The 21,096-nt window shown below is 47.6% G+C and overlaps 1 protein-coding gene across 1 annotated transcript in view; it reads left to right on the top strand.

The window, feature by feature from the left end:
• The window catches only part of Znf827 (zinc finger protein 827), a 159,604-nt gene that overhangs the window by 14,363 nt on the left and 124,145 nt on the right, over window positions 1–21,096 (top strand). Inside the window, exon 2 of the mRNA XM_032888093.1 lies at window positions 19,281–20,318. Within this exon, the coding sequence (XP_032743984.1) occupies window positions 19,281–20,318 (1,038 nt within the window). The remainder of the gene's footprint in view (window positions 1–19,280; window positions 20,319–21,096) is intronic.

Here is a 21,096-nt window from a genome sequence, read left to right as displayed (position 1 = left end):
TAAATCCAGTCTAACAAATGTCAGTGCTGCTGATCCTGTCTGGGTGTATTCTTACCAGGAACCTTGACAACGGTCCCTTTTACCTTAATTTCAGTTTATTATTTCATTTGCATTCTTCCTGTCTGTGAAATTTGTAAATGTGGTAGTGTTCGGGCTGCTTGCCTTCTGCATCTCAGCATTTCCATTCTGTTATTGCCTTGCTGAGACAATCCATGCTGGTGGATGTGGTGTGAGCAGCGCTTCTACAGAGCTGCAGGTACAGATCATATGACCCAGGGCGAGCATCGCGAAAACGCTGGTTCTCAAGCTTTAGGAAGTTCATGAGGGCCCCAAAGAATTACGTATATGTTAGAGATTAAAATAGAGATATTAAATATTTCTATTGCTAAGAATAACAGCTCTAACTCAGGACATGCTAATTATAGAAAAACCACATTTATAATGAAAATATGTATTTTTCCCAAAGAGAGTGCGTGAAGTAAGTGGTGTTTTGTATACCTCTGTCAGTCCGAGGTGTCTGACTTCCTAGAGGACCACTGGGTCCTCGATTGTTGATGGGTTCACTCTATGCATCAGGCTAGGGAGGAAGAGCTGCCGTCATACAGACACAGCACCACCTTTGCAAGCAACGTGACCATCTCTGGACCACACCAAGGTCCTGCAGTGCTGAATGAAAACATCACAACAAACTTTTCATGTCTGCTCTATCTAAATCCACTGAGCTGTCTTGTGTTTTGACTGGGTTGTCACGCACATAACATCACCACTGGACATTCCAGAAATATGAACTCCCTGAGTTATATAGAACTATAAAACGTTGATACATCTTATTGTAAATGCAACAATTATTTATATCCCCAGGAATGCTGTCTGGAAAGTCTTTAAGTATGGTATTGGGAATCTGTCAAGTTCATAGTGTAGCAAACAAGTTTTCCAAAATTTTAATGGTTACTTGAAAGCATGAATCTTATCACTGGCTAAAAATACTGTCAGCTTTTCCTTGAAGTATCAACTTGACTCTGTTCATTTCCAAGAAACAGTCTGCCAAAGGCCCACATTTGAATGACCGTAATTTGTCAGTCATCCTTTCAATTAAAAGTGATACACCGTGAAAAGGCAGCTTGTTGGGCTCCTAAGCAAACAGTCCTATGTGTCCCTACTCCTTAGCACAGCCACATACCACGCACAGACAGAAAGACCCATTACTGCATATATTACATTACTTATAACATTGAAAAGATATTTATTCCAGGATCGATTTTTGATAAAGTGAATATTTTTTTACTACTTTGCCAGACAGTCTTGAGTGAAAACAGCACAGGTTTTTCTGTCCCTCGACATGTCCTGTCTGACTGCCTGTCTGTCTGTCTATCTGTCTATCTATCTATCTATCTATCTATCTATCTATCTATCTATCTCTATCTATCTCTATCTATCTATCTATCTATCTATCTATCTATCTATCTATCTATCTATCTATCTATCTATCTATCTATGTTAAGGTCTTACTAAATTATGTTCTAAGTTAACTCAACAGTCTAATGACCTTTCTTCTTCTGTAAACACAAATGTAATATTGCCGGTCTGTGAAGATGCATCAGGTTTAGCCAATGACGTCCTGGCTCCTCTGATGGAGGCGGATGCTTCTGATCATCACCTGCCCTGCCTGGTTAGGGTTTTTTGTCAACTTGTCAAAAGTTGTAGTCATTTGAGGAGAGGGAAACTTGACTGAGAAAATGCCTCCTGTAGTCTGACCAGTGGAGCATTTTCTTGATTCATCCATGAAGATTGGGGAGAGCCCAGCCTACTGTGGGTCATGTTGTCTCTGGGAAGGCGGTCCTGGGTGGAAAAAGAAACCAAGATGAGTCAAGCACTTAGGAGAGGTTCAGTAAGCAGCACCCCTGAGAGTGGCTTCTGCTTCAGTTCCGGCTCCCGAATCCTTCCTTAGTTCCCCTCAGTGGATTCGGACTCTGGATATGAAAGCTGAATAAACCTTTTCCTCCCCAAGTTGTCTTTGGTCGTGGCACCGCTGCCCATGCAGTTCACTTACCTTAGAGGAGTCATAGTTACTCAGTTAGGCCCGGTCTGGAACCCGAGAACACATCTGGTTTCCTTTCACTGTCTTCCTCCCCGGGCTGTGGTCCTCACAATTCAGATGCACCTCAGATGCACTCTTTCGTCCCCGCACTACAGTCTCACTGATATTTCCGCAGTAGTTCTAGAAGTCACCATGCCCCCAGCCCCTGCCGCTGCTGTAGTGTGTGCGCTCATTCTTCTCCCGGAGAATTGGACGCGTTGGCCCCTCCTACCACATATCTTTACTTAACTTCCAACTTCCGCTATTCCTGCGTGTATGATCCTTCATGCTGCTACCACAGGTACGCCGTAAGCCCTTGTAGGCATCAGCGCGAAAAAGAATGAACTTCTAGAGCCTGATGAGGCATTGTCTGAGCCGCTGGACCCGGTTCACGTACTCAGAATGACCCCTTCTGCTTTCCGTACTTCACGCGCCCGCCAGCTTTGCCTGTCCGTATTTTCCCCATTTTTAGAGTGAGCGAGTAACTGCTTGGCCTGGTAAAGTCTGCCATTACCTTCAGATATCAGAGAGGCCCTTCATGTGTCTCTCCTCCGTGGTTACCAGTTGCCGGGCGGAATTAGGCAAGTGTTTCCGGTTCACTTACTGTTGTGTGCTTGTTGTCCATAGTGGCTGAACTTTTTATGAACCTGGAGCATGTGTTCCTTTTGTTGTTGTTGTTGTTTTATTTCCGTTCTTGTTTTCTTTTACATGTTTTTGTATGTAATAGCCTGGTCTACAGCAGGTGGGTAATAATAAATTAATGAAGGCAGGAGGTTGAAAACCAGTTACAACCAACCTGGCCTACAATGCAAGTTCTAGGGACATCTAGGCCTGTTACGAAGAGAAACCCTGTGTGGGACACCCCTCCCTCCTCCCGCCCCCAAAGTTACAGAGTCAAAGAGAAACTAGTGCATGAAATTGTTCAGAAAAGAAGCCCTGGTGATGGCGTGTGCCTTAATCTGAGCACTCCAGAGGCAGAGGCAGGTGGATCTCTGAGTTCAAGGTCAGCCTGGTCTACGGAGTGAGTTCAAGGACAACCAGGGCTAAACAGAGATCCTGTCTTAAAAAACAGAAAGGAAAGGGGGGGAAGAGAGAGAGAGAGAGAGAGAGAGAGAGAGAGAGAGAGAGAGAGAGAGAGAGAGAGAGAGAGAAGAGAGAGAGAGGAGAGAGAGAGGAGGAAGAAAGGAGGGAAGGAGAGACTAAAGAGTCACAAATGCAGATATAGAAGTGTTGGAATGTTTTTTGAGGACAGTTTTCGTAAGCTGGGTTGGGAAGAAGGTACTGGATACTGCCATGTGTATTCTCCTGAGCATGGCTCAGAGAGGTCTGGAGAAAATCATATGCCTCAGAAGGAAACTGGGTTGGGAGAGCAGAGGCCGTGGCCCACAGCACAGGACCACTGCAGTGTGTGTGCGAGAGGGAATGCCTGTGGTTAGAAGCCGCTGGCACACTCTGAGGTGTAGGTCTCTCTCCACTGTTGCCCGTCCCTGCCTTTCTGCCCTCAAGCTGTGCCAGAATTGTGAGATTTTTTTTCCTGATGACTGGGCACATTTGATGTCTGGAGCTCATGGTCTCTAACAACCAGCAGTTTCCTGTCTCCTTTGGTTGAGATGACCATGACATAATGCAGACAGCAGCAGCATCCCAGCTCTCAGACACGATGTCCACTCCAGCCAGATTCCTGGGTGCCCAGAGGAAACCTCCTAAGAGCTATGTTAATGCCACGTGCTTTGCTTCTGTCATTCTGGTCCGCCTTCCCAGTCATCAGCAAATGTCAGGTAGTCACAAGCTATCCTGTAGAGAGGGGAACATGCATGGATCAAGTGGGACTGATGCATAAGAAACTGGGATTTGATGGTCCAGAACTTGTGTGAGTTCCCACCCTGGCACTCCTTCATACTCCGTGGATGTCTTTGAAGCTATATAAAACTTCTTGGGGGCTTGTGCCAACTTGGACATTTCTTGAAGTTGTGTGTATGGTTAATTTAATTAATTTATTTATTGAGGAAAATCTTAAATTGTCCGTTGAATGTTGATTACTTCTGCTCTGATGTTTTCTTGTTCTTACCTGTAGGGCCAGTTTGGGTAGGGAGAGAATTAAAGTCACCTTTACACTCTGAGCCATCTCAGTAGCCTGGTGCTTGTAGTTTTAAGGGTTTATTTAGGGTAGGAATGTAACTTAGTAGTTAAGACTGCTTGGATGTGCATGTAACATGTATGGTCAACACTGAAGAGGTAGAGGCAGGAGGATCAGAAGCTCAAGGTCATTCTTGGCCACATATTCGGGTGTGTGGGACCATCTCAGGGAGCAAATGGTTTTCATTTTGTTTTGTCTGTCTGTCATAGTGGTAAATTTTAAAAAAAGAACCTATCAACCCTCGCTCTTGGGCCATGTGGCATTTGTGGGATATTTTCATCTCAATCAGCAAATTGTCTCAACGCAACTGGCTAAGCTCCCAAGCTCCATCCCATGCTGCTGCCAGCTGTGCTTGAGCCCTTGCGCCTCTCTCACTGTGGACTCTGCGCACGTTCCCAGCATCCGCCCCATGTGGTTGTAGTCACAACTCCCAGTATCTCAGTAAAATCAAAACTCTAGAAGCTTGTAATTTATCAATCAACTTTGTATCAGTAAATTCTCACCCCACAAAACATCCACACAATAAACTCTGAACCAAGTAATATTAATAGAAACTGCCCACCTAGATAAGACAAATTATCCTATAAAAATCTATCCCTTATGAAGTATTCATAACTACCTGTGGCTCTTTAAAGCCACACAGATCTGGGTCATCCTTCTCCTCCTTCATCTTGGTTCTTCTCTCCTTTATCCTCTCTCTCCCTCCTCTCTCCAAAACTCTGTGCCCGCGCCTTACTTTTTCACTGCCCAATCACTGGCCTTGCCTTATCTTGTGCCTGCCTTTGCCTGCATACAGACAACAGTCCACAGTCTGTTTGTATGACCATAGCTAACAACAACAGAAAATGGAATACGGAAAGAATGTCTACCCTGCCTACTGCACTACTTATGTTGCTCTTAATGTATAAACACCTCAACCAGAAAGCAAGAAGAACAGGAGGAAACTCCACAACATACATGCTTAAAACAAAGTCAGACCAGGTGACTATATTCACGTCAAAGGCTTTCGTTCAACTCCTGTCTCTCTGAAGAGCAACTTCCATTTCTCAGTGCTTTTCCGGCCTCCTTTGCAAAAGTCAGTTATTCATGGAGGACAATCAGAATCCTCTATAATACCTGGCCAGGGCAGTTGGAGGGCTGCAGGCAGCTCTAAGTTCTGTGAGACAAAAAGATGAGGTGTAGTTATCCACATAAGAAAAACAGGGGTGTTTTATAGATTTTCCAAGGTGACAAAGAGAAGAATCGACTGTGGGTGGTTATCGTGTGGCTGTGTGAGCATGTGTGTGCGCACACACACATACAGCCACACACACACACACACACACACACACACACACACACACATGCACACACACACACACACACAGCACACAGCACACACACACACACCCACACAGCCACACACTGCACACACACACCCACACCACACACACACACACACACACACACACACACACACACACACGCAGAATGCTCTGGTTTGGTTTCGGAACTTCTGCACTGTGGTTGGAGTTTGTCAAAGGCAGCAATCTCCCTCACTGATCTTGGGTCCCCCTTGGTACATTTCCTGAAGCATCAAGCTTTGTTGGGAAGCAGAAAAATATCCCCCCTGGAGCATCATTGCCAGTGTCTGTCAGGGAACTTGAGAACAGTGCTGGTTTTCCACCAGGTGGGTACAGCAGAGCTGTCTCAGTGGAAACCCCAAGTGGTCCTCTTGAGGGAGACCAGAGAAGACAGGAGTCACACCCAGGAAGGAGTCCTTTGTTTCCTTTGAGACGATCTCACTGTGCAGCTCTCGTCCTGGAGCTCACCTTGCAGAGTAGGATGGCCTTGAACTCACAGAGACCCACCTGCTTCAGGCTGTGGACTACTATACCCAACATCCCCAGTAGTCTCTAGAGGGCGGGCAGATAAAGCATTGGACCTAGAGGTGTTCGCACAGCTGCAGGACTTCCTGGCCCTTGGAATCACCTTAGCTTGCTAGCTGGTTGTAGTTTTTGTTGATTTTTATGGGCTTCTGGCCTTTCATCCTTGACTCCGTGTGCGTGTGCCAGGAGGCGAGTGGGGGAAAACAAGAGCAAAGCACGAGTTAAGAATACATTTGATTGCTTGATAGAAGCCCTGGCTCTGAGCCTGGCCTGAGTAAAGGTTAAAATTGTTGGCCTACCTCATAGCTTAGCGTTAAGTTTGCACTAGGTGTCCTTGTGATCTGTTGTTGTCTGGTATCCTGGGGTTTTGTGCCCAGCCAATGAAATGTGTTTTCCCACAATCAATGGTGCTAGTATCTTTTGGGACTGGTGTGGGTGGTAGGCTGTCTCCTTTCCTGAATCTTTTGTCTGTATCTTGTGTCACTAAATGCAAAGCAGGAAGCAATTTTATCTCTTTTCTCTTGCTAAGTTGTTTCCCTTCCACGGCCCTTTCCCTCTTTATGGGTGTAGTAAGAATACTTTTAGGAAATAAAGATGTGCAGTGTGATGTTTTCCTTTCCCAGACTGAAGGACTTTGGGCATGTTTCCTTATAAGGTGCATCAGGCCTCTGCTGTTGGGATACACCGCAAATAACTCCATCATTTCATGCATAAGCTGATTTCAGTGCACAGCCATTTAGCTCTCTATGGGATGCGATTTCTCAGACTATGGAGTGCATGATTGTGTTATTGGGGTCTTTTTCTCTGGTTAAGTTCTTTTTTGATCTATTAGGGATTTCCTGCTGATTTCGGTCAGTTTGTAATTTATTGCACATCTTAAAACAGGTATTGGTAATATTAGGATGAAAACATTTATACAAGAGGAAATAAAAGTCAAGGAAGCAGGTAATTGACCCATTTGTTAGCCCTAGCAGATGATGACTCTGATGACAACATGGTGATCATAGTGAAGTTACTTGTGATTGCTTGAGGGGACAGAGTCTATATGCTTTTCGTGCAGATAGAGGTGCATGAGAGGATAAAGGAGAACGCAGTCTATCTATGGACTAAGCAGAGCCGTTGGGTTTCTGCACTGGCCCATTGGTAAGTGACTTTAAACCGTCCCTGTGGTGTGTGTATGTAAGGCTGAGTGTACCTGTCTCTTGCTGCTGCTTGGTGCTTACCAGATAACAGGAGGCGCCACCTAAGAGAGTCTTTTTCTAAAATCTTCACTTGAATGATATTTGGAAGTAGAGGATGTGGGTAGGGGGAAACCTGTTAGTCTGTTCATAGCATTGACCTTGTAGCCTCAGTAGGTCAGTTCTGGACAAAAGTAGCCGCCTTAGCAGAGGTGACATTACTAAGCATGAGGGTTAGTTTTAATTGTCAACTTGACATAATCTAACCTCACTGGATTAGGTTGGTTTGTGGCCTTGCCCCGGAAGGATTTTCTTTTTTGTATTAATGGAGGTGGGAGACCCCATCTGGATGTGGGTGATACCATTTCATGTGCTGGACTGTGGACTGAAGGGAGCTTGGGAGGGGCTGAGCTCTGATTGCCCTCTGTCCTTGACTGTGGGCATAATGTGACAGCTGTTTCGGGTTCCTGACACCTTGACCTCACCACAGTGATGGACCGTAACCTAGACCTGTGAGTCAAATGAATATTTTCTTTCATGAGTTGCTTTTGTCAGGGGATTTTATCACCCCAATAAGAGGCAAAATGGAGATGCTGAGGGCACAGCTTCGAATTCAGATGTGAAAAATTCCTAGGAACGTCCATTTTTGAAAAAGATTTATTTATTTCTAAGTGTATAAGTATGCACCTTATGCATGCCTGGCGCCCGAACACTATATCTGGAGCTGAAGTTAGATGTTATGAGCTGCCACCTGAATGCTGGGAACTGAACTTTGGTTCCCTGGAAGAGCAGCCAGTGGCCTTAAGTGCTGGGCCACCTCTCCAGCACCCAGAGGGGAACAGCCTAAGAGTGTTCATTTTCTGGGTATAATAGACTGGTGGCTTGACTTTTAGCTTTTAAAAATAATCTCTCTCTCTCTCTCTCTCTCTCTCTCTCTCTCTGTCTCTCGTGTGTGTGTGTGTGTGTGTGTGTGTGTGTGTGGTCACGGGCACACATATGCCCCATGGCATGTGCGTACAAGTCAGGGCAATTTTTAGGACTTAATTCTTTCCTTCCACCCTTTGGGTCTGAAGGATCAAACTCAGATTGCCCAGCTTGGCAGCAAGCTCCTTTATCCACTGAGCCCTCTCACCAGCCCAAACTAGTGTTTTAAACAACTTCAGTTCTGGAGGTCGGATATTCATTCATGGTCAGGGAGTCAGTAGGGCAGCATGGCATTCCGAAGGCCATTGAAGAGCTACCTCATGATTCTGTTCTGTCTTCTGGAAGCTCTGTGCCATGTAAGAGCTTATTTACAGCTTCCTGTTTATAGGGGATATTAACTCTTAGATCTGGGAGTCACCCTAATGCCTTCACCTTATCTTGATCATGTAAAGAGGCCTGTTCGTGTATATTGGGGTTGCTTGGTGTCTGAAAGGCTTTTGAACACAGTTCAGCCTGTGACATCAGGTATTTATCCCTAGTTTGCACACAGTTTAATTTTTTAACTACAGTGACTTTAATTGTGTGTGTTGTGTGTGTGGTGGGGGATTAGTGTGCCTTGGCATGTCTGTAGAAATCAGAGGACAACTTTTAGGAGTTAGTTCTTTCCTTCTGCTAAGTCTGTCCCAAGGATCAAACTCAGGCCCAGTGGCAGAGGCTCTTGCATCCTGTGTCATCTTGTTAGCCCTGCACACAGTTTTAATGAGTCCAGTGATATTCTTCTGCTTATCCAAGACAATAACTACAAGTTTAGAAGAAAGGACCTCTCTGCCTTGGATCAGTTGAGACCCCAAGTCTTCAAAAGGACTATTGAAGTAGGAATCATAACTTGAAATCCAAAGGTAGGGGCTGGGGAGATGGCTCAGTGGGCAACACCCTTACTACCCAAACATGAGGACTGACTTTAGATCCTCAATGCCCACATAAAAGCCACAATGGTGCACGCTTGTAGCCCGGGTGCTGTGGGACAGAGGCAGGAGGGTCCCTGGAATATACTTGCCTATATCAGCTTAGCCAAAGCACTGAGCCCCAAGTGTAGTAAGAGAGGCCATGTGTCAGAAATGAGGTGGTTAGCGAGGGAGAAGATGGTCATTGGCTTCCACACCTGCATGCATGGGTGTGTGAGCACACACACATGCATCCACACCTGCATGCATGGGTGTGTGAGCACACACATGCATCCACACCTGCATGCATGGGTGTGTGAACACACACACATGCATCCGCACCTGCATGCATGGGTGTGTGAGCACACACACATGCATCCGCACCTGCATGCGCATCCGCACCTGCATGCATGGGTGTGTGAGCACACACACATGCATCCGCACCTGCATGCATGGGTGTGTGAGCACACACACATGCATCCGCACCTGCATGCATGGGTGTGTGAGCATACACACACATGCATCCGCACCTGCATGCATGGGTGTGTGAGCATACACACACATGCATCCGCACCTGCATGCATGGGTGTGTGAGCATACACACACATGCATCCGCACCTGCATGCATGGGTGTGTGAGCATACACACACATGCATCCGCACCTGCATGCATGGGTGTGTGAGCACACACACATGCATCCACCTCTAGCCTCCACCAGTCCACAGGAGCCTGAAGCCAATTAGTTAACATAATCTTGAGGCATACTCGTGTACTAGAACACAGCGGTGATCTGGACCTGCTATGACTTTGTTTAGAGTGTACCCATTCTAAAATCCCACTAAGATGAAATGTTAAAAAATACTGTGCGTTTGGTGATCTTCCGGTAATTTTTTTTATTACCTGAAAATTTTTATTTTTGCCACAGTGTCCCTGAAGTTTTGCTTTTCAACTTGGTTTTGTCACTCGTGAGAGAGCGTGCCTCAGCCGATATGCTTTTGGAGCTGTGGTTTGCGGACAACCACCAGGTGTATTCTGTGGAGCAGGTGTATCTTAAGGGCTCTGTTCATTCATTCATAGATCTTTGCTGGGAGCCTGGTGTGTGCCAGGGTTTGCTCTGGAATTCACCACTCACTGAAAAATGACAGAAAGGCTCCATGATGTTGAAATGGGACGTGGGTCTGGTGGGGACTTGGGAGCTTCTGCCTTGGCTTTGTCAGTCAGCTACAGGATCTCTGACTCTGTCTGTCTGACCTGTCTCTGGGTCTTGCTGTTAGAACTGGGTTTCCAAAATCATAAGACAGATTTTGAATTCACAAATCGTTTTTGAAGTTACATTGGCCAAGCCTGGAAGCTTGTCTGTTCTCTAGCTTTGGTCCGTGAGGGCGGTGGTCACAGGAGCCACAGCAGTCTGCTCTCTGGTTGACAACAGTGGCCCTGAAGCCACCATCACTGAGTCCCTGAGCCCACAACACTGTGCTCTCCGATGTAGTTGTTTTGCTTTGACATAGTGTCCATGCAGCAGGCTGGCCTGGAACTCGAGCCCCTTGCCTCTACCGCCTAAGTGCTGGGACCTCCAGTTCAGATACCACGACACCCAGCATTTCCTATGCTCTCGTTTCTCCAAGCAGATGGATATCTACAGACACATGTGACATCTTGAGAACCCGTTTTCCTTGTTGCCTTGTGGGAAACAACCAGAATTATTAAAGAAAGAGACAGAGCTCTGTGTAGCAGGCAGGATTTGTAAAAATACTGATTAAAGGTCTTTGGGCTTTCCAGGAGGGACTCCACAGTCAGTCCTGGTTCCCATGTGTGGGTGGGGGGGGGCAGCGGGGCTGTCTTCTCTTGCCTGGGAAGGGAACTTGGGTGGGAAGCGAGTGTGTGAAGTAGGTTCTTTTCTTTGTTCCGTGTTTGACTCACTGTTTTACAGCATTGTAGAGTCTCATTCTGAAGACGGTTTCTATTATCAATAGACAGAGCCTCTCCAGTCTTCCAGGCATTCTCCTTCCGGCCCATGCCTTTGGGAAGTAATAACCGAGGGCCTACTTTGTACTTGGCACTGTTCCAAGAGATGGGGACACAGCTACAAATGAAACAAAGCCCTATTCTCCCCATTGTTGTTTGAGGGGTTACCTGAAGACGTGAGAGACATGAGGACATTGGTCATGTGAGTAGTTGGGAGAGAAAGGCTTTCTGACAAAGAGATAAACAGTCACAAGGTCAGATGGCACAGCTTACAGCCTTAGTCAGAGTCAGCGGCTGGGAATGACAGGTATGGAGGTCATATAGGGCTTTGAGGTCTGGGACTGTATCCTGATGAGCACAAGAAGCCTTGTGGAGGCCTTGGTTGAAGCCGGGAGTACCGGGATGTGACAGTCTTGAGAGCTTTATTCCGGCTGCTGGGTGAGACTCCCAACCAGAACAAAAGTGTTACTGTGCCCCGGGGGATGTCCACTAAGGGGGTCTTGGGCCAAGGGCCCGTGTAGGGAAGAAGGAACCAGTAGAATCTATGAGTGAATGAGAACATCGAGAGGAGGCTGGAGGTTTGGTGGGCGCTCTAAGCCGTTGTCTTGGAGAGGTAGAAGGGCGCCATTTCTGTCGAGATGGGTGTTTTGATGGAGGAGCCGTCTAGTTGCATGGCCATGGGAGGATGTCCCCAGGCTCTTTATCTGAGCACATTGAACCTGGTCTACTAACTGGGTTGGAATTCACTTCAAAGACAAGGAATGGTGTGTTCATTTTTGTTACATCTTTCCACCGAGGGGATTTGCATCATAATTTGCAGTGCTGTGTGTGATGACTGGTCCGGCCCAGGATCCCCTCTGCAGTCTCAGGTACAGGCTTCTCCTAGGCTGCCTCTCGGCTGCACTGGGGTCAGGAATCTTGTCCCACCACCCTGCCAGTTCCTAAGTTTTCCTCTTGCCCTGGCTGACAGCTGTGTCTTCTCTGAACCTTTGTCCTGGGAACTGGTGGGGCCTTTATCTCAGACAGAGAACACCAAGCCCTGAAGACCTACAAGGCCCCCTCCCCGTTTCAGGGCCGAGTGGAGTCAGGAATATTCTCCGGCTCTCAGGCCACAAAGGGAAAACTGAGACGTTGGCAGACGAACCCAGCCCAACTACAGATGTGTTTTGTGCTCACATCATAAAACTGGTGGAGAGCAGCTCTGGATGCTGCAGAAGAAACTTATTAACCGGCACGGAGTGGGTGGGTGGGTGGCTTTTGTCTTCCTGGCACCTCTTGCCGGGCCTTTCTTCTGTGACCCACATTGAGCCCACTAGGTTCCGCCCTCTGGCTGCAGTGATAGGCGTAGGGAGTGGAGCATGTCCATCAGCAGACCAATCAGAAGAGGAAAGACCTTTTACTCCTGGAGGGTGAAATTCTAGGTATCCTGCAGCCTTTTTTTTTTTTTTTTTTTTTTTTTTGCCTCAGAAATGTGGTCCAGGAATCATCTGAAGCGGAACGAGAATGTACCCTGATGGTCCTTGCAAAATCCTATCAGGTCCCAGCCCTGTTGTGGCCTCACCTTCTGCGGTACAGTCATCCCGAGAGAAAAGCCTTCTTTGTGCTCTGTAGTCCCGCGGTTCACCACCACCCGATCACTGTCTTCGAGCATGGAGCGGGGTCTCCATGGAGCAACCAACTCCCCACATCTGTCGTCTAGTGGCGTGGTATCCAAAGCTAGCGGGTGTGAGGGGATCAGGTGACACCTTTGGCGAATCAATAGTAGTGTGGTTTTCAAATGGGAAGAATGCGGAATCTGGACATTTCCACCCGGTCAGGTTAATTTATCCACACATACTACCACCACCTGAGAATTAGCCTTATCTATTGAAGGCATGTTTTATTTCGGTTGTTGGCAGAGGAACGGTTCTGTGTGTGGATGGTTTTTCAACATCTAGTACAATTTTCAACACTATCTATAAAACTAACTGCCCCCTCTTTCCATCAGCACGAGTTGGGGGGATCCCTTTTGGTGGTGGCGGGCTCGTGATGTAAAGGCTTGTCCAGTGTCCTCTCCACCATGGCCCGTGAATTCTGAGGACATCCCCTTCTATGTTTGTATTAGTGGGGGTTTGGCTGTTTGCAGAGTACACCCCCTCCTAGCCCACATGAAGCCCTGGTTTCATCATCAGTACCACAGACTGGGTACAATGACAATCTTCTGCAATCGCGGCACCCAAAAAGTGGACTCAGGAAAAGGTCATTCTTGGCCACACAGCAAGTTTGATCACAGTGTTTCTGTGATCAAATGCCCTGATCAAAACCAGTTTGGGGGAGAAAGGGTTTATTTCAGTTTACAGTCCCAGGTTTCAGCCCATGACTGCAGGGAAGCCACAGTGCACATGCTTGAAACAGCTGTCAGCTTCATTCACGGTCGAGATCAGAGAGAAGGAGTACAGACATGCATGCTCACTTGCTTTCAACATGACATCTATACTCACACAGGGTTCTGGACCCTCTGCCTAGGGAATGATGGTGCCCATAGTGGGCTGATTCTCCCATATCAATAGCCATGCCCATGGACCAACTCTATGTATACAAATTCTTATTGAGACCGTCTTCACAGGTGGTTCTGGGCTGTGTCGAGTTGACAAGTAACCCTAACCATCACAGCGAACTTGAGGTCAGCCTGGAATACCTCAGAGCCTGCCTCAAACAAACAAACAAAATCACAAACAAATTAAAAACCCCTAAAAATAAGCATTAGCATTGGTTTTGCTAACAGCTTTTGTAGTACAGCTCCTTCAGCCCTACATACCACTTTTGTATAATGTCTCATGTAAAAGCTGGCGTTTGATTTGCAGCAAGTATTACGGGTACAATTAATGCCAATTGAGGCGTGTAACCTTGAAAAGCAGGTCTAGATATTTACCTCAGATGCATATTAGGTATAAAGGGATTTGGATGATCTTAGGAGGGAAACGAGCTAGTTTGTAGGTAGCAGGTGAACACGCCTGAGGGAGTGTTACAGAGACATTCACCATTGACCCAAGCCAACCTCTGGTAGTCCCAAGGGGCTGGTGGATTCATGTGTGTGGCCGACTGGCAGGTATGGTGTATAAGTAGATTGAGAAATGGGGCTTACAGGTTTCTATCTGCCCTTGCTTCACTGTAAAGGCTGGAAATTAATAGGCATGTTGTATATGTTGCCTGTCCATCCGCTCCTCGTCCTTCTAAGTGAGGAGGCCCTGAGCTGACTGTCAGCCCAATTAAATGCATCTAATGAAAATCTTCCGACTTTGAGACGGTGAGGTGCAGAGGCATTCTCTTCTGAGGACAGAGAGAGTTCTGGATATCGACTTACCCGATTGCTGCTTGAGAACTAAATTATAAATAAATGTGTTAGGTGGTGGAAGTTTGTTTGTTCTACTCCAGAAAGAAGTACTCACAGTGAGGAACAGAAATGCGTTTGGCATACTTTCCCCTCCGCAATTGCCCTTATTTTCTTCTTCTTTCTTTGACTTTCTGATTTTTCGAGGGACTGTACAGACACGCACACACGTGTACACACACATTGTTGTGTAAATCTGACAAGAAACAGTGCAAACCTGACATTGTTTCTCCAGAGATTGCTGGAGAAGGAACAATGGAAAGAACTTCATGTTTTCAGAGGTTAAAAATAATGTGTTTCCTAGAGTTCTTTGCATCAGCCGTGTAGAGGCTTCCCCGGGATGCCTGGGTTGGGAAAGCTGTGAAAGCCGCAGGAAGACTTGTGAGAACCTTGTGCAGCTCTGCTGCTTCCTGGGCAGACTTCACGCTGCTTGACAGACAAGAAAATGGCGGTGCCTTTCTGCCAGGGCCTTCTCCAAAGTGAAGTCAGGACTTCCATGTCCTGCACTTGTGGCCCCAGCAGGTCCCTCTTCTAGGCTGCAGTGGCACAGCGTGACATGCCTGCCTGCAGAAGTCTTTCCTCAGGATGTACAGGGACAAGAGTTCTGGTAGCTGGCATGGTCGAGTCTCTGTGAACCCCTGCTTCACAGCAGTCAAAGGGGAGCCAGGGGAGCCCACAAATAAAAGAATAAACAATAACAAATAATTTGTATTTGTGGGAAGACCCTTCACCGTCTTGTTAACAGAAGGTGATTTTGATTTCCCCCAATCTCTTTACATCCTTATGTATCTTAATGTATTTTTCTAGAGGACTCTGTACTTTTCATTTGACCTCAAGGATGTTCGAATATTTTGAGCCATGTCTCCTCTCTGATTCCTGCTCTTGCCCATGTGAGGGGATGTGTTCCGATTCTGGGGTTGTTTGAGGAGCTCAGACTTCAGAACCGTCACGTTCAGGGAAGTGATTGTGCTGTTAGTACTTGGAGTTCTCTGGGAATGCTTGTACATCACAGAGGTGACTTATTAGACTGGCTTACACCATGCTTCCTGGGTAGTTCAGCAGTGGCTGTCGTCATACCGGAGAGGCTGAGTGCACAAGGCTGGATGTCTCAGCAGTCCTGTCTGGAACTAAAGACGTACTGGAGCATCTCCTAGAACATGGGTCTTTGGTCCATACTAAGAAGCTGAGAAGTTAGGGTCCATCACCAGCCAAGGATGGCGGCGGCGGCAGTAGCAACCACAAGGCCGGTGCAATCACCATCAAGGGTGAAGGCAGGCAGGCAAAACCAGCCCTGCTTTTCCCTCAGTCAGTTCTCTCAGGAAACACTCTCATAGACCCACCCCTCCAAGGTATATCTCTTAGTTAATCCCAGATCCAATCAAGTTAGTAACAAAGATTAAATTAACACAGCGAGTGCTATGACCTTTGAATCCCAGTTTTTGGATAGTTCAGGGGAACATGGATCTCTGGGATTATGTCTGCTTGGAATGCACAACTGGATGCCCGAGAAACACACACAGGCATGTAGTGGCAAACACCACTCTGTGAAATCTTTGCTCACTTGTAACAATTGTTTGGGGTCATATTTTGGCGAGACTGGGAGGTTGGCCTTCTGTGGAGATTTCAGCTGTGTGTCTCACTTGAGAGTCTTGTAGTAGAGAAACCCTGGGCCAGGCATCCAGAGCTGTGGGTCCTTGGTTCTGCTGTTAGTAACAGGTAGCCATATGGTATTGAGTTAGCTGGTTATCTTTAGTGGTTTTCTTCATCTCAGTAAAATGACAAAAGAGGACACCTGTCAGTAAGCTTTTAGGTCCTTAGAACCCTCACTTCATGGACCTTTTTAAAGTCTAGTGAGCCTGCCACAGAGCCTCCAGGATGGGTTCTGCCAAGTTCTTAGAGGCTGGCTGCTCTGCCAGACACCGCCATCTACCCTTCCATAGTTGAATCAGGAATCAGCAAGGGGCCATCCCACATAAAGACCATCCACTCCCTTTCTGGAGACGATCAGCCTGAGGAGAGGACCCTTTGCTCTATACATTGTGTCTCCACTCCCTTTCTGCCTCCTTTTTTGTCATAGCACGCAGAAGTTGACCCAACTACCTGAGGAATTTAGTGCATGGAGTAGCACTCTTAATTCCCTGGCTCAGGGCCAGTCTTGAGTATCCTAGTGCCCCGCCAGTGTGACACAGAGCCCAAGCACGGCCTTTCAGACTGCATTGTGGTGTTCACTGGTGTCACATGCACAACCATCAAAGGAAGGGCAGCCGGTTCTCACTGTAACGATTCTCCAACCTTCACCTTTCTTGCTGCTTCTAGTAGAGATGTTGTTGTCATTTTGAAGTATAAGATATTTAATCTAAACTCTAGGCAGGTAGTAAAAGACACATAAAGCTGTTGGGGTTGATGCTGACTGCTTGAGGTTTGGTAAAAAACAAACAAATGAGTCACCCCCACTCCTGGAAGCCATTGGGGAAATGAGGGTCCAGAGTCACCAGAGATTCTAGGACAGATGAAAAATGCAGAAATCAACTGAAAAGGGGGAATGTGGCAAATGGCCGGAACCAGACTGGTTTTACAGAGAAAATGCAATTTTAGCAGTTTTTTTTTTTTAAAAAGCAAATTCCATTTGATATTTTACATTTTCTCGATAACTTAATAAGGGAGCCGGGGAAGGAGTTGCAGACCTATCACCTAGTGAGGGAATTTGTCATCGGTGGCAGCTCCTCTCTGAACAGCATGGGAAGATCAATGTGTTCGCTTGTAGCTCCTCCTGTAGTTACAATTCTGAAAACAAACAGTGCAGGATGGTTTGGAGCCTAGCGCCAGGAGGAATTTGGCAGTCTCCAAATACTGATGGAACTCTGCTGGGGACCAGGCTCCCTGCGTGGCTCAAAGTGGGGTGTATAGAGAAGGGAGCACAACCTGCCTCCAAGGAGCACGCTTTGAGAAGGGAAGAGGGCAACAGGTCCCTTAGAGGGATGTGAGGCAACTCTCAACAAAAGGTTAAAAAACACCCTTGGAATCTGGCCACCAGCTGTCATCTAACGGAAGCCATGCCCATTCCTCCCGCTTCTTTAGCCCCTGTGGTGGTCTCCTGATTCCCTCTTATAACTGCAGCCATTTTCCCATGAGGCAGGCAATCAATCTTTTGGCATCATAAACCATGTCCTATGAGGTCCCTGTCCATCCTGTGAGGTCCCTGCCCATAGTGGCTTCCAATTTTGCTAGCTTCATGTTCACAGCATGTTCCTGATCTGCAAGTGACATACTGTCACTCTTTCCCAAATGTCCTCTCAAGCAGATACTGCCACCTTAGACCTCCTTTCCACGCTCCATACCCAGCACTCACTGCACACATGCTGGCCCTTATCACATTGGCTCCTCCCTCTGCATGCCTGGGTCACTCTCCCAGGCTCCACTCAAAGACACCATCTCAGTGAGGGACCCTGCCACCCTTTCTAAAATTGCAACCCGCCTGTGGTCCTCCTTGTCATGTGCTACAGTCTCCCATTGCTTGTCCTTCCCTCCTGCCCACAGCATCTTCTATAAAGGATAGTTAACATTAGCTCTTTTCTGATAAAGAGAAAGCTCCAAGAGGGCAGGGTCTTTATTTTGTTAGCAGTTGTTCAATTTAGAGCAGTCTAGAATAATGTCTGACACACAGTTAAGCACTGCACAGGTATTTGCTGAATGGGTAAGAAGGGGAGATTAATTCTGTGCTCAACTGGAAGAAAAGAGCCTTTGGAACTAGGCATGAAGGGTGATGGTTAGGTTTTGTTGGAGTTAGGCATGAAGGGTGATGGGTAGGTTTTGTTGGAGTTAGGCATGAAGGGTGATGGGTAGGTTTTGTTGGAGTTAGGCATGAAGGGTGATGGGTAGGTTTTGTTGGAGTTAGGCATGAAGGGTGATGGGTAGGCTTTGGCCTTCAGCCTTTCTGGGAAAGCGCCATCCAGATGAAGGTGAAAATGTGGTGGCACTCACTCAGTTCTTAGAATGTGACTCCACCTGACTGGCACTTGGAGGAGGGCTGTGGGGGCAGCGGCGGCGGCAGATCTGTATATTAACAGATAGAAAATAACTCCTGAGAACTTGTAGTGGTGCAGAGGAATAGATTGCTCGTCATTACCTTAGGTGCATGGCCAGAAAGCTGGACCTGAAATCAGAACACTGGCACATGAGCTGTACGCACAACCCACTCCCCCCAGAGGCCATTAAGGCAAACAAGGTCTGATTTTTACCGAGCACTTTTCTGTTTTCAAAACACGATCACATGCTTACTGGAACTTAAGCTTCATAAATGGCCAACAGAGTGTGGCAGGGAGTGTTTACATGCTTGGAGAAGCTTTATTAAAAACTGAATTGCGTCCTACACCGGAGGACATGGAGCCTCAAAGCACCTAGGTGATATGCCCGAGGCCACTGGGTTAGGACAGGGACCACAGCTTCCTGGCTCTGCACTACCCACTGCTGGAGTTAGTTGTAGGCTTTATTTTGGTTCCTCTATACATGAGCAGCACTGGGCTTTTCTTCAAGCCTCTTCTTCTCTGGTAATGTTTTTCTCTTTCTCTGGTTCAGCTCTTACCAAATCACTGCTTAAACAGAAAGACTCACAACACGAGCTATCTTTTGTCTTTGCCTGTTTAGTGTGTTTACCTCGAGTCAGCTCTCGGTGCTGCTGGCTTTGGTATGGTCCTGGGTGGAAGGGAAGCGTGTGCATGTCATCACCCCACCCACCCCAACCCCTTACCCCCTTTGAATGTCGCAAACGAACTGGCCGTTCTCTTTGGGAGTAACCTGGTCTTCTTGATTCCCTCCAGATGTTAGTAGGCAGGACGAGGCCGAGGGAGATTTCAGCGAAGGAGAACAGTGGTATGGGAACTCCTCTGAGACTCCATCAGAAGCGTCCTATGGGGAAGTCCAAGAGAACTATAAGCTATCACTGGAGGACCGGATCCAAGAGCAGTCCACATCCCCCGACACCTCCCTGGGCAGTGCCACCCCCAGCAGCCACACGCTGGAACTGGTGGCACTTGATGGTGAGGTTCTCCGAGACTCACTGCAGTGTCAAGGCCACCTTTCACCCGGAGTGTCCTCTGTGTGCGACGATGACCCACCTAGTTCCAATAAACCTCTGAGCAGCAACTTGCGGAGGCTGCTGGAGGCCGGGTCCCTCAAACTCGATGGCACAGCCAATGGCAGGGTGGAGTCCCCCGTGAATGTTGGCCCCAGTCTGTCATTTTCCCCACCGTCCCACCATGCCCAGCAACTCAGTGTCCTGGCCAGGAAGCTGGCAGAGAAGCAGGATCAGAGTGACCAATACACCCCAAGTAACCGTTTCATATGGAATCAAGGTAAGTGGTTGCCGAACTCAACCACCACCTGTGGCCTGTCCCCCGACTCCGCCATCCTCAAACTGAAAGCCGCAGCCAACGCTGTTCTGCAGGACAAGTCTCTGTCCCGGACAGAGGAGAGCCTGAGGTTTGAGTCCTTTTCCTCCCCGTTCAGCTCGCAGTCTGCCAGCTCCACCTTGGCGGCTCTGTCTAAGAAAGTGAGTGAGAGAAGTCTGACTCCGGGTCAGGAGCACCCGCCTCCTGCCAGCTCTTTCCTGTCTTTGGCCTCCATGACCTCCTCCGCAGCCCTTCTCAAAGAAGTGGCTGCCAGGGCCGCGGGTAGCCTTCTGGCTGAGAAGTCGTCTTTATTGCCTGATGACCCTCTACCACTGCCGCCTTCTGAGAAGAAGCCAGAAAAAGTCACCCCGCCCCCTCCCCCACCACCTCCGCCAGCACAGCCTCAGTCCTTGGAATTATTGCTACTTCCGGTTCCCAAGGGAAGAGTCTCCAAGCCCTCCAATTCAGGTATGGAATCTTGTTCAGCCCCGGCGCTGCTCTCTGATTGGAAACTGCCTGCCTTGTCTTCCTCTTTGCCCTTTCACTGGCGTGGGGTGGGGGAGCTTCCCATCCGAGACGAAGCAGAAATCAAAAAGCAAGAACACAACAAAATAACTTAAAATGGGCAGCGTAATAGGCTTTCATGTGTGCGTCACACAAAGCCTTCACAAATAGCCATGGTTTTGAAAAGTAATGAATAATCCGTGCGCCGTGCAGTATACTCCCTCCCTTTCATGCACCCTCCCCACCCCCACCCCTTCCCAAGTTCAGACTAGGTCTGTACCAGATACATTTAATGGGGGAGATCAAAGCATCCTTGTCAGAGGGCAAGGCGTCAGGGAACGCAGAGGGGGAAACCACTGCTTTAGAAATAGTGGACAGAGGGGCCCCGCTGCCTCTAGCACAAATGGACTTTTGTGTAATCAGTGTAACGCTCTGTGCAGTTGATCACAGCACACACCTTATGTTAGTATTTTTATTACAGGGCTTTTTGTGGAATTTAAGCTTTGTTCACCTATCCTATTCGCCTGTAATTTCTTGTCAGACGGAGTGCAAGCATTTCTGCACAGGCTTCATTTTGTTCAAATCTATTCAGATGTGGAAGACTATGTGTGTGTGGCAATGTAAGATGGTCTTTTCCAAGACATCACTGTCCCATAGAGCCCTGGCACTCACAGTCAGATGCTCTGGGGGAGGGGTTTAGTCACTGCCATGCCGACATGACAGTGCCATTTCATGTCCTGGT

The sequence above is a fragment of the Rattus rattus genome, chromosome 17 (assembly GCF_011064425.1).
Source record: "Rattus rattus isolate New Zealand chromosome 17, Rrattus_CSIRO_v1, whole genome shotgun sequence".
NCBI lineage: Eukaryota > Metazoa > Chordata > Mammalia > Rodentia > Muridae > Rattus > Rattus rattus.
The sequence above is the reverse complement of the archived record's forward strand: the minus strand, read 5'-3'. Positions and strand labels throughout refer to the sequence as shown.